This window comes from Sphaerodactylus townsendi, linkage group LG11 (genome assembly GCF_021028975.2).
Source record: "Sphaerodactylus townsendi isolate TG3544 linkage group LG11, MPM_Stown_v2.3, whole genome shotgun sequence".
NCBI classification, from domain to species: Eukaryota; Metazoa; Chordata; class Lepidosauria; order Squamata; family Sphaerodactylidae; genus Sphaerodactylus; species Sphaerodactylus townsendi.
Genome location: NC_059435.1, coordinates 54,226,255 through 54,238,971, shown reverse-complemented (window position 1 = coordinate 54,238,971; position 12,717 = coordinate 54,226,255). Strand labels below are relative to the sequence as shown.

General features: G+C 41.3%; 1 protein-coding gene across 1 annotated transcript in view; it reads left to right on the top strand.

The window, feature by feature from the left end:
* CUBN (cubilin) overlaps nt 1-12,717 on the top strand; it is a 144,266-nt gene that overhangs the window by 115,459 nt on the left and 16,090 nt on the right. Inside the window, exons 53-58 of the mRNA XM_048510490.1 lie at nt 765-952; nt 5,220-5,379; nt 6,870-7,019; nt 9,063-9,260; nt 10,950-11,079; nt 12,441-12,658. Of these exons, the coding sequence (XP_048366447.1) occupies nt 765-952; nt 5,220-5,379; nt 6,870-7,019; nt 9,063-9,260; nt 10,950-11,079; nt 12,441-12,658 (1,044 nt within the window). The remainder of the gene's footprint in view (nt 1-764; nt 953-5,219; nt 5,380-6,869; nt 7,020-9,062; nt 9,261-10,949; nt 11,080-12,440; nt 12,659-12,717) is intronic.

Sequence of the window (12,717 nt, the reverse complement as noted above, 5' to 3'; positions counted from 1 at the left end):
AAATAAATTTTGCATGATTTTGTAGGGCTTCAAAACCTACAAAATCCAGTTCTCCCAGAATTGTTTAATCAAAAAGTAATGGGTTTAGGCAGCCATGGCTCTATTGTGTCCCTTTGAGTTTTAGCATGTCCCCGTAAGTGGCCCAAGTGTCTGTTACACCGGAGTTGGTAATGGCAGTACTTCTTAATATCCAAAAGGAAAAGATTGCATGTGGCAGAAACAGCCATGTTCCATTTAGATATGCTTCTAAACCCTTTGATTGTGCATTTATTGCACCTGGCAAAGTGGGCTCTAGCTCACAAAATTTTATGCTTTGATGACTGTGTTAGTATTTTGGATAATCTGCTTGCTTTTGTTTGTTTAATATAATAGACTTTCCTTCTAAGCCCGTTGACTTTAATGAACCTAGAGCAGGGGTTGGCAACCTTTACCACCCAAAGAGACATTTGGACCCATTTTCCACAGCCCTGAAGATCTACCAAGCCGGAGAGACAGCTCCACATGGAGCCACATCCGGTTCGGCCCCTCCACTCACCTTTCCTTCAGCGCTGCTCTGGAGGGCTGGAGGGACACGCCCACTCTACCCTCCAACCTCCAGGCCATACAGAGCTGCAGTATAATGCTGAAAGAGCCGCATGCGGCTCCAGAGCCGCGGGTTGCAGACCCCTGACCTAGAGGGGTGCAGCTCTGCTTAAGGTTGCAATCTAATGGAATACCTCACTGGAATTTGACTAAATCTGCACAAATCTTCCCTCTTCTTGTAGGATGTGGTGGTATCCTTCATTCAGAAAATGGTACCATCCGTTCTCCTTACTGGCCACATAACTTCCCTAGTAACATCAGGTGCGCATGGACAATAATAGCTCATGAAAGCAAACATTTGGAAATAACGTTTGATGAGAACTTCCAGATTCCAGACACTAACGGACAGTGTCAGAGCAGCTATGTGAAGGTATGTAAACATCATGTATAATAGATGCTGTGGGTTACCATAGCTTTTAGCACAGCCTACATTTTAAGAATTTTTACATGTGAAGCAAGCCAGAAGATAGAGCTGCAAGTAAATAATAGTATCTTAAAATAGCAACACCAAAATGTGTTTGAAAATGTCACAGTGATGATAGTATCATAGTGAAAATGATAGAGGGATTGAGGGAGAAGATTCTCAATGCTAGCAGTATAGTTTACTGTGAGTCATGTCATTAATTTCTGGATTTACTATTGAATTGTGTTTTTGTTAAGAAAGTTCAGGCCTGGAGAATGTGAAAAAATAAGAAAGTGAGTATCTATTTAGGATCTAGATGATGCCTCATCCTTGCCATTGAGGGTACAACTAGGTAGACTGTGAAACATCCACAAATGAATACATTAAGCTGCCTGATGGTTTAACAAGGTCAGTATTTTCTTCTCTGACTAACAGTTATTCAGTCTACTGTCTTAAGCAGAGGTCTTTCACAGCACCCACTTACTATTCCTATTGACTGAAGATATCAGGGACTGGATGTAAGACTGCATGCATGGCAGAGTCTGTATCACTGACCTAAGGTCCCTCACTGAATTATGTGTGCATTTACTTTAAAATTGAACAGCAGTTATGTTTCAGTATATGGTCAGGGAGCTGCACAATGGTAGTGTATCTAGGGCGGGAAGAGAGGTCTGAACTATCATGTGCCACTTCTCGGGGGAGCATTTTGTGGCTGCACCCTCCCCTCCCAACTGCGCCCCTGTGGGGAACTTCCCTTTTTGGGAGTGCAGTTGAAGGCCAGCTTGTCCACTCCAATCTCCAGATTGGAGCCCCAAGGGCCCATTTGAGCCCAGCTGAGGCCAGGTTTGGACCCAGCTCTAAGCTGCATTTCCAAGTCTGGTGTCAGCTAAGGTCAGACTGAAACTGGCTGCTCTCGATCCCTCCAGTTTAATGCTGTTGGCTTTGCCTCCCATTCTCCTCCTGACTGGAGGTGGAGCTTCGGGGTAGAGCCAACAGTATAAAACTAAAGGCTCCAGAGCAACCAGTTTCATTCTTAGCATGACTGGATCCAAGCCTGGCTGCAACGAGGCTCAATTTGGCCCTGCTGCTCCCCCTCCATGTGGAGGTCAGACGTCAAGCCAGCCTTGCTTGCTAGCCTTCAATTGTGACCTGCCTGGCAAAGGTGGGGCAGGACACAGCAGTGGCGTAGTGCCAACGGGATAGGAGGGAATGACACCTCGGGTGTGCGCTGCAGCAGGGGCAGGGCAGGGCATGGAGGGGTGGGACGGATGGCACCACAGCAGGGGCGTAGGGCATGCACGCACACTGGGCACAGTTTCCCCTCACTCTGCTTCTGGGACACAGTTGTGGGGGGGGGGAGCATGGTGACCAGGATTGCCCCAGGTGATGTTTTAGGTAGCTAAACTCTTTTTTCATTTACCAGTCTGTCATTTAATCACTACCTGGGTTTGTTAATTATCCCACAGAGGAAAATGTGCCCCTCAGGGAAAATGTACCCCACTGGGTACATAGCAGCCTCAGAGGAGAGGGCCAGATAATGGAATGGGAAATAGGAATAGATAAACATCCTCAGCACATTAATCTTGATCCAGATGGGAGACAGCAGCTGCTATTAATTTTAAAAAAACCTTCAGATCTCATCATAGATCTCTTGCTTTCCTAAAAAAGCACAGATTCAGATATCTGGATTCAGAACAGAGCTTCTACATCAGATTATGTTTCTCTGATCATTCATTTTAGAAATCAATCCTATATGCCAGACTTGTCACCAAGGTATTTTTATGAAAAATATTGGAAGGAACAGAATAAAATCCATACATACCACTACACGAATTAGTACATTTTCTTTATTTGAAAGCTCATTTCTCGAATGAAAATGAAGGAGAAAATATATAATATATTTGTCTTTAGACATTTTCTGAGAGGCACTTGAACAGAACAGCAGGGCATGTTTTCCATTCCACTTTCTGCAGTTTAATTGTTTTCTCAGGAATTTGGCAAATGTTGCACATTATCGTACTCAGACTGTGCAAGGCCATGCACCTCCCACTTGTAATACAGGGCAAGCATTATTTGTCATCTTGTAGAAAGACCCAAACAACTGGATATCTCCTCCTTCATCTGACAGAAAGCACCCACATATAATTCAGTGTTAGAAATGATGAAAATATACAGAGGCAAAGTTAGTGTTTATGTTCTGCCCTGCTGAATGTCAAAGGTTTAGCTAATTTTATATATATATATATATATATATGCAAGAGACCCTTTACGAAGGAGGGGCCTTAGTATGGATTTATCATCAGTGGTTCTGTAGATAAAGCACCACATGTACTTTTGTTTCAGAAAATATACTGACAATCCAAAACTCGTGTTTATCCCTGCAGTTGTTTGGGGTAGAGTGCACCAACAGCACTGCTTGGGCAAAGTTACATGACAAAACACCAAAGTTCCCTAATTTTAGCAGTTTAAATATAGAAAGTCAGCAGAATGTGCTTTCGTTTAGAAGTACCATTTGTGGTTCAGAACATCTCTGAAAAATTATGAAGTGAATCTGAAATGAATTTATAAATTAATCTGAAATGGTTTTCCTTAAGCAGTATGTGCCACAAATTTGTTCCACACAAATGCCAGTGCAGATTATGAATTGACATCCTTCTTTGGGTGTCTCCACCATGCAAAATAAATAACTTATATTAAGCACTGGATTTTTTGGGGGGTGGCTTCTTCATGGGGAGGTACGCACAGTATCCATGCAACTGGTCCTTGTAGAAGGGCAATACACTTTCCCATTTCCCCAGTGTTTCATTTGAATGTGTGTGGGATCTAGTTTTTCCACCGCCTCGTTTTTATGTTTTTAACCTTTTATGTTATTCTATCGGTTGGTTACTGCTTGTTGTAGTTTATGTTTTAATCTGTTATCCCATTTACCGGTATAGATTTAATTGTAGAAAAGTAAAGTCAAGAAGTTAAGAAAAGTAAAGTATATGAAACCAAATACATGAATCCTATGAATGATTCAGGAGAGACATCAAAGAGTCAAATAGTTATATTCCATACAAGCATATTTGTCTGTATGTTACAGATTCAAGAGTTTGCCTCAGATAGTTTAGATCTGTACATTTTGTCTTCAACAAATAATTTTTTGAGCCCAGACTTAAACTTTTTTGCATTCTCAGTTTCCTTGCTTGTAAGTTCTAGTTTCTTCAGGGAAAATGGGACTCCATTCTGCATGTGTTTTGCTCCCTTCATTGGTATATTCAATAACAAACAAGGTTATTTGTAGCATGAAAACCTGCAGTTTAAATCTGCAGGAAGATATGCTGGATATAAACTTGATTAATATTGAACCTCTAGAGGGAGCAAAATATATGCAGAACTCACACACACACACACACACACACACACACACACACACACACACACACACACCGAGATTGCAACAAAGGAAACACAGAATGCAGAAAAGTCATGGTTTCTGGAGCATTATATATTTATTTAAAACATTTTATACACTGCATACTCAGCTTCTGTTTCCAAGGGAGCTCTGACAATCAAATAAAACCCATTAAAATACAAATACAACAAGAATATACAGTAGAAAGGCCAAAAACAGCTAAAAGCAACATAAAGAGAAGCACAAAATCCAATTCATTGAAAGCAGCATTTAACTAGAAATCCAATCAAATAAAAAGAACACACAACCAAAAAAAATTCTATTTAGGAAAAGGAAAGAGAAGAATAAAAAAAGCCTGAGAGAATATATTGTCGAAGGCTTTCACAGCCGGAATCACTTGGGTGCTGTGTGGTTTCATACAGCCCATACAGCCCGGAAACCACACAGCACCTGAGAGAATAATTGACGTTTTTATCTAGCATCAAAACTAAAAAAACTTGGCAAATCTGTTTGGTGAGGAAACTTCACTGGTGCCACAACAGAGAAGACTTTGTTTCTGTTGCGCACCCGCATAAAGGAAGGCATATAGAGCAGGGCTTCAGAAGTGGATCTTAACTGACGTACAGTTTCACAGGAATCTACTAACAGTCATGAAAAAGTTGGGGTGTGTGTGTGAATGTGTGTGTGTGTGGATACATTTATATATCACTTGCTTTACTGACAGTAGACTGCTTTTGGTTTTCTTGAGGATGTTGAAACCAATTTTGTCATAATTAGTAGTGTTTGCAGATCTTCAGGCAACCTTATTTAGATATTAAAAAAATAGCTCTTTTTCCCTAGGTGTTGAGTGGAAGCAGTGAAGAGCAAGAAGATGCAGTTTTAGCTGTTGGGTGTGGAAATTCAGCTCCTGTGTCTGTTGTTGCCCCAAGAAATGTGATAACAGTATTGTTTCAGTCACAGGATGACCCTGGCCAGGGCTTTTCTGCATCTTATATTAGCAGTAAGTAATGACAAACCTTAGGACTAAAGATAGATTTAAGTAGCAATTTTGTGGACATTCATGTGGGGCAAAAGTATTATTTGAAGTTAACAACATGGACTCATACCCAAATCAGTATCAAATTAGGAGGAAGGCATTTATAAACAAGGTAATGCTCCCCTCCTGTTAACATTGACCTGTATCAGTGCACCAACACTACTTCCACAGAGGAAAACAGAGCATCTTCTTTACCGAACGGACTGTGTTTGGAACAGTGTTCTAGAGTGCCATGTCCTCACAAATTCCTCGACCTGATGCATTCTTTCAAACTGATGCCATAGTCAATACATTGTCATGGCAGGCCTGAGTCAAGGTCTAACAAGAGAGATCTGGCTCAGGAAATAATCTTGATCCATTGGGCATCTGAAAAAATCCAATATTACAGTGGGTTTTATTTATTTATGAACTGGAACTAAGGAGTCTATGGCCCTTTCCTCCCGGGCCAATAACAGCGCCCTAGGGATGGCAAAAACGCCGTCCCTAGGGAGCTGTTCGCATGGGGGGCGCAGCTGCATCGCAGCCGCGCCACCCTCGCTCCCCCTCAGAGGCGCGAAGCCGCTGTCATGCAAACGGCAGCGGCTGGAAGGTGCCATTCCCCCCCCCTTTCCCAAACGCATTACTGTGTCCTCCGGCCCCCGGCGCGTCGCACAGGGCCCCTGCCCTGTGACTTCCAAGCTGTTGTGCAGGGCAGGGGGGGCGTGTCCCCTGGCCTGTGCGACACGCCGGAGGCCGGAGGACACGGTAAGGCGTTTGGGGGACGGCGCAGCCTGCGCGGAGGCTACGCCATCTTCCCCACCACAACTGGGACCGTTCGGCGTTATGTATGCCTACCCAACCCCCAGCGTGGCCGTGCGGAAACGGCCTATGTGTCCCTGCTGCTTACTTCTCTGAATTGGGTGTCATACAGCCTTTTGTACTCACTTTCCATTTGTCAGGGTGGTGAATTTTGTTTTGTAATTAACAGATTTTTCTTATAGGCCTTTTAAATGGTATTTTAAATGTATTGCTATTTATATCATATTTTTCTCTTTCGGTTGATCTTTTATCAGTTCTGACTGCTGATTGGTGGCTTGCATAATTGAGTGCTCCTCCAGACTACTGTAAAGTTAGCTATTGGGAAAAATAAGGTCTAGCCAATCCTTTGCCCTGATATTTAATTTTCTGTATGCAAAGAGTTTGTTTTTCTATATGCAATTGTCCGAGCCCCCACTGCCAGACTACAGTGATGCAGTACTGACAAATTTGAAATGTATTATCTTATACCTGAATATTGTACCTTCCTTTTAATGCTACATATGGCCATTTTACCAGTTGTAAAAATGGAATCTGTAACATATGTCCTCACAATTCTATCTTTACGTTCAGAAATCACATTCTAGCCTTATGTAGATTATTAGAGTTGTACTTTTTTTGTAGAAGATAATAATTTTTTTGTTTCTATTTATGCTAAGGGTGTGGAGCAAATTTCACTGCTCAATCAGGGCAAATTGTGTCTCCTAACTTTCCCAGCCAATACGACAACAACCTGAATTGTAACTATACCATAGATGTGGAACCCCAGTCTGTTGTCATCCTGCATTTTGAAAGTTTTGATTTGCAATGTAAGTGGTGGAATTTTTTTGTTAATTTCTTTTGTTGATCACTGTGAATTCCTATTCTATATCCTTACCAGCAAAATGTCTAAGTAGAATCGTAAATTCATCCTCTGCGTCTTCCTGGATCTTCTTTATGGTGGAATGCTTCATGGTGGTCCTAGTGCCTACCTAGTTCTGTCCCTGTCTCCCTGTTTTTGAATTTTTAAAAAATAACTCTCACATAAAGATGTCTATAGGCTGAGTCTTCTTATTTTTCTGCTTCCTCCCCTACCTTAGAGGTTTTATTTTCCCTTTTGTAGCGCTTGCCATTTTCTGCCAGCTTCAGGAGCCTCAGTTCTGCTGCAACTTAAAAAATGTTCCCAGTAGTTTCCTCTGCTTGCAGCTCATACAACAGCCTTTTCACTGTAAAAAGTAGATGAATAGAGTTCTGCGATCCCATGCACATGTTGGTTTTTTCTCTTTTTTTGTTTTGAGGGAGTTGTCTTCGTAACTATGACAACACCATCTAAGAATTGCAGCAGCTCAGAGGGCTGGTCTACCACCCATTACGAAGCAATGGGTAGAGCTGTATTCCCATTACTTCAATCCTGGGTAGACCAGCCCTCCGTGGAGGACTATCCTACCCACAATTAAAAGTAATGGGAAGACAGCTCTACCCATTGCTGATAGTTGTTCAATGCATTATCAATGTTCTTTTCTCAAACTGCCATGTTTAATAGTGCACAGAATGATGGTTTTGACAAAGGCTGCACTTAAAATTGATTCTTGAATGCTCATGGGCATTCGGGACTATTTTCACCTGCAGAAACAGGTACTTTCACTTCTGCCTAAACACAACTGACCATACTTAGATCTTTTGGTGGAAAAGAGTATAGGAGGCAACATCAGGGGAGGGCCTTGACCTACATCCTTTTTGTTGGTCCTTCAGGGGCAACTGGTTGTACTTGACTACTTTGTAATACAGGATGCTGATATTTGCTTTGACCCATCAGAGCTCTTTTGTGTTATTTTGTTATATTCATTTATTTAATGTGACAATTCAATACTTCTGAGAATATGAAACATTTCCAATGAAAGAATGGATGAACAAATTTTGCTAGATGGAATTTTGAAGGTAAGACTGCATATTGTATCTAGCACTCCATACTGGTGCTAAATTTACTGCAGACACCCATTAGACTAGCCTACCACAGCCGAGACCTTCTGAGATAGTGATCCGCCAGTTGTAACAGCCAGAATTACGGGCTTACGTGCCTTAGAAACTGCAAGGAAAAGTGGAGAACACGTTGTGGGAGAAAAGCCAGTTGACCAATATACTAATGGTAGGGTTTGGTTTGAGAACATCAAAGTATGACATATCCTTAGATGCAATCAAGCTCAAGAGTAGGAGAGCCTTCCAAAGCGACGATTCAGGCTTCTTGGCATTTGTCTTTATTTTGGAACATAGCAACAACTACACGTGCTGCCAAACAAGCATTTATTCCAAAAAAAGAAATAAAGCTGCAATTTTGTAGCATACAAGATTTCCACCCATTGGATGCAGGATCTACAAATAATAAAATAGTATTATTATTATTATTAATACAACAGTAACTAAGCAGCTCATAAAGACCCGTTTTTCACTGTGTAGTTGCTGGGGCAGGGAGAGGCGGCTTTAAATATTTATGCATTTTCTTTTGAGCCTCCTGCAAACTATCTCGAAAATATTCTTGTGTTCTTGGGAAAGGGTCTGTAAACTGATACAATATTGCTTTAGAAGAGATATATTGCTTGCCTCATATTGTCTGGCTAATAAGGGAACTTACTGCAGAATCACAAGTTGAGACCTTGCACTTATTTTGTTTCACAGGCAAAACATATTCTCTTCTCAGTAAAATGATTTTGTGCATAGTAATCACATATTTAATTTGAGTGCCTGATTTTGACTACTGGGATGAAGAATGAAAACAATGAAACTGGCTTAAAGAAAATGAAACTGTATAAAGTATCGGGATGACAAACAATTCTGCGTTAAGTTGATGAAAAAATTCTGAATTATATATCATGCAGCTCCTGGTATATTGGAAATATGTTCTTATGATGGAGTGAAGATCTTCAAAAAGAACAGTGCTAATTTATCCCATATGGAAACTATTTGTGGTAATGAAGTCCCTGCGCCTGTCAGCATCTTTGGTTCCACATTACTGAATTTCTACACAGACTCTCACACTGTTGGCATGGGATTTTTGGTGACCTATAGAATAATCGGTGAGTAGGCATGAATGTAACGTTTCACAGTGGCAAAACTATGGCGGATTCCGCACGGGCCAAAAACAGTGGTGTGAAAACGGTGTGAAAACAGTGTAAACCCTTCTACACCGTTTTAAACCATTTTATACCAGTTTCATACCGGTTTCACACTGCTGTTTTTGGCCCGTGCGGAACCTGCCTAAATTTTTTCTTGCATGCACACAAGAGGCAACCAAATGTGATTCTCCTCTTATAATGGTACCGATCTGAGGGCCCCTTTTTGCATCAATATTAGAAAATGCTGAAAACTCCCTCCTTACTTTCCCCTTGACAAACAGCCACTACTTTAAAGCATGCAATCAAGTGCCTTTGTTTAGAATAAATCATCTTGATAGCCACTGGCTAGACAGAACATCATTGAAGGATGACAATGTTCATTTACTCATGAAAGAGATGTTCATAACTCACTCTACTTGGCTGTTACTGTCTGACCTTTGACTTCTGACATTTGTGAAGGATGACTATAGCTTTTTATTAGATTGTTTGCCCACCCAAAGCAGATTCTAGCAATTAACATTCTATTTCCTTCCAGCTTTATTCTTCACAAATGGCAAAAAAAGCTTCTCTGTTCTTGCAGAGAATGAATGCTGCTTCAAAAAAAAATTCTTAAGGTTTTTTTATCTTTCATTTGTCATCAGTCCAATATTCAGTGCCCTCTACATCTTAGCTGAAAATGAAGAACAAAAGCATAGATATTCATCACCCTTTAGAACATGTTACTTGTTATGTGAATGGTTAATGTGATGACTAGTCCTTTAGAACTTCAGCAGGAGTGGGTTCATGCATTTGGTAAACAAGGCTTATTTTTAAGCAGAGGCTATAAAATTGAGCACAGTGGTGGTTACAGATTCTTTTTTCCAAAGGAACTTGGATGCCTTCAACGAGAGAACAAAGAGTGGGCCACCTCTAAGTCTCAGCTGCATTCATTGTGGAAAATCAAAAAAAGAATTTGAATGTACTGTAGTTTCCACAACTGTGAATTGTTAGGTAGACCTTGAAGCAGAGTCCAAAAACCTCACCCTGAAGCCTTCATTTATCTGTACAAAAGCAGTCAGTCTTGCTTTCTGCAAGAGTTGAAAATTACAGGTAGCCATGTTGGTGCATGGAAAACACCAGTAGAAAACAACAGTAGAGTAATACCTTTTATTAGCACCCACCAAAAGATCACAAAATAATCAGCACAAACTTTTGACCTCCCCAGAATGTACCATTAAGCTAGATGTAAAAATACAAAAGCGGGAGGGGAATCCCACATATGCCCATCTTAGAGGAAATGCAGAGTACAAAGTCTGTCCAACTTATCAAGGAATTGGGGTTGGAGGAAATTGCCATGACTGACAAGTGACAACTAGTATCAAACTCTGTTTTATTTCCTCACCGTCCATATATTGACTTTGCATGTAAAAACTGTTCTTTTCCCTAACTCCTAGAATATTCTGCTAGACCTCATGTCAAGACTTTAACTTTTGAGTAAAACGAGAGATTTCCAGTCAGATGCCTACAAAACAGACCTTCACTCGCTAGTTCATCTGTACTCACAAGTTCACCTCATGCAGCTTGTATCTACTGATACATTTACATGGTATGCTAAAGATATTTCTTAAAATAGTAACAACAATCTTTCTTTTTTTTCTCCTTTCATTGTAGCTTGTGGTGGAGTTTTCAATAGCTCAGTGGGCACAATCAGCAGCCCAACCCATTCCTTTTCTGATTACCATCACAATATGAATTGTTCATACAATATCACTGTTAGAAGAAACAAGATTGTGCAACTCAAGTACGTAAGCAAAATGAGTTTTCCTTAAATGGTGAGAAAGTGGCTAGCTTTTTCTTTTCTTTTTTTGTAATCAATACACTTTCCAGGAAGTAACTTAATTGTAAAATTATAATTCCGAATAATTATGGGAAACATCTTTGCAAAGGCAATAGAAGAATGATCCTATGTCTTGGAGCATGTGTCACCTGTTCCTGCCATTCATCCCGTATGTTAATTTTCAGTTAAACTACATTTGCACAGGGTTCACTGCTCCTTTCATCTAAAACTACATCATAAGATTCTTCAGGGGTCTATGGTCGTTTTCCCACTTACTATCTGCTGCGCTACTGTCGCCAAGTAGTGCAGGGTCCCCCGGCACTCCCCACTACAGGAGAGGCGACAACGCTGCCGCTCTCGCGCCCCCTCAGCACACATCATTCCTGGCGCTCCTCAAAACGGCGCTCTGCACAGGGTCGTGGGGAAGCCCGGGAGCACACCAGAAATGACGAGCGCTGAGAGTAGCGCGCAGCAAAGGGTGGCCATGATCCAGTTTATTAGCAAAATGCTGAGTATCAATATACCCTTGACCCAAAGACAAGGATCTCCAACCCTTTTTAAACCTGTGGACGCCTTTGGAAATCAGACACAGTATTGTGGCACAGCCACAAAATGGCTGCTTCAAGAGGCAGATCCAGTCACTAAATGACTGCCACAGCTTATCATCAGTCACACACTATAGATCCTTGTGCCTTGGAGGCAGCTGCTGCCAAAGCAACCTTTTTAAAAATCTGCACAGCCAAGCAAATATCCAACCCTTCTTTAACTCAGCTGTGCTAATTGTTGGGGCCATGGATGGAGTCCCAAAGGCAATTGCTGCAAGGACATCAGGGCTGCAGTTGCTCCCTAGTGCCAGCATGAAAGGATGAGCTGCACTAGTTCTCCAGCCTTTTGGTTGGGTCCTCTGAACCATTGCTTCATTGTGGTAGTCCTAGGGTCACAGACACCTTTAGCTGTTTTTAATGCCTTAGCTCCACTTTAGGACAAGTAATTTGCAGTGCAGTCCTGCATAAATTTATTCAATGTACATGTGACTGCAACATTAAACTGAAATCCTCTGTACTCTTATTTGGGAGCTTAAGTCCTATTACACTAAGTACTATTCACTTGAGACTGGCATGGTAGTATTGAAGAAGAATGTGGTTTGGTGCTATGCAGACTCAAATGTTTTTGCTTCAGCCCAGCATTTTAGAAATGAAGCACTGCTTAAAGGTAAGACACATGACTTCCCTATGTGATGCCTGGTTGTTTCTGTTGCTATTTTTTTTCACAAATGTACATCTTTAAGGAAAGCAGAATAGACAATGGTGAAATGCATTTTGCAGATTCAACAGTTTCCAGCTCGAAGCTTCTTCATCTTGCTACAAAGATTATGTTGCTGTGTATGATGGCCCAAACACACTTGCTCCGCTTCTTGGCAAATTCTGTGGTACTGCACTTCCTCCCACAATCAGGACCTCCACAAACAACTTGTTCCTGGTGTTCACAACTGATTTCTTGGAAGCAGCTGGTGGATGGAAAGCATCTTACACAGAGACAATAGGTAAACGTGATATCAACACTGAGAGTTTCCAGTCTCTTAAATATGAGCCACCAATTGTG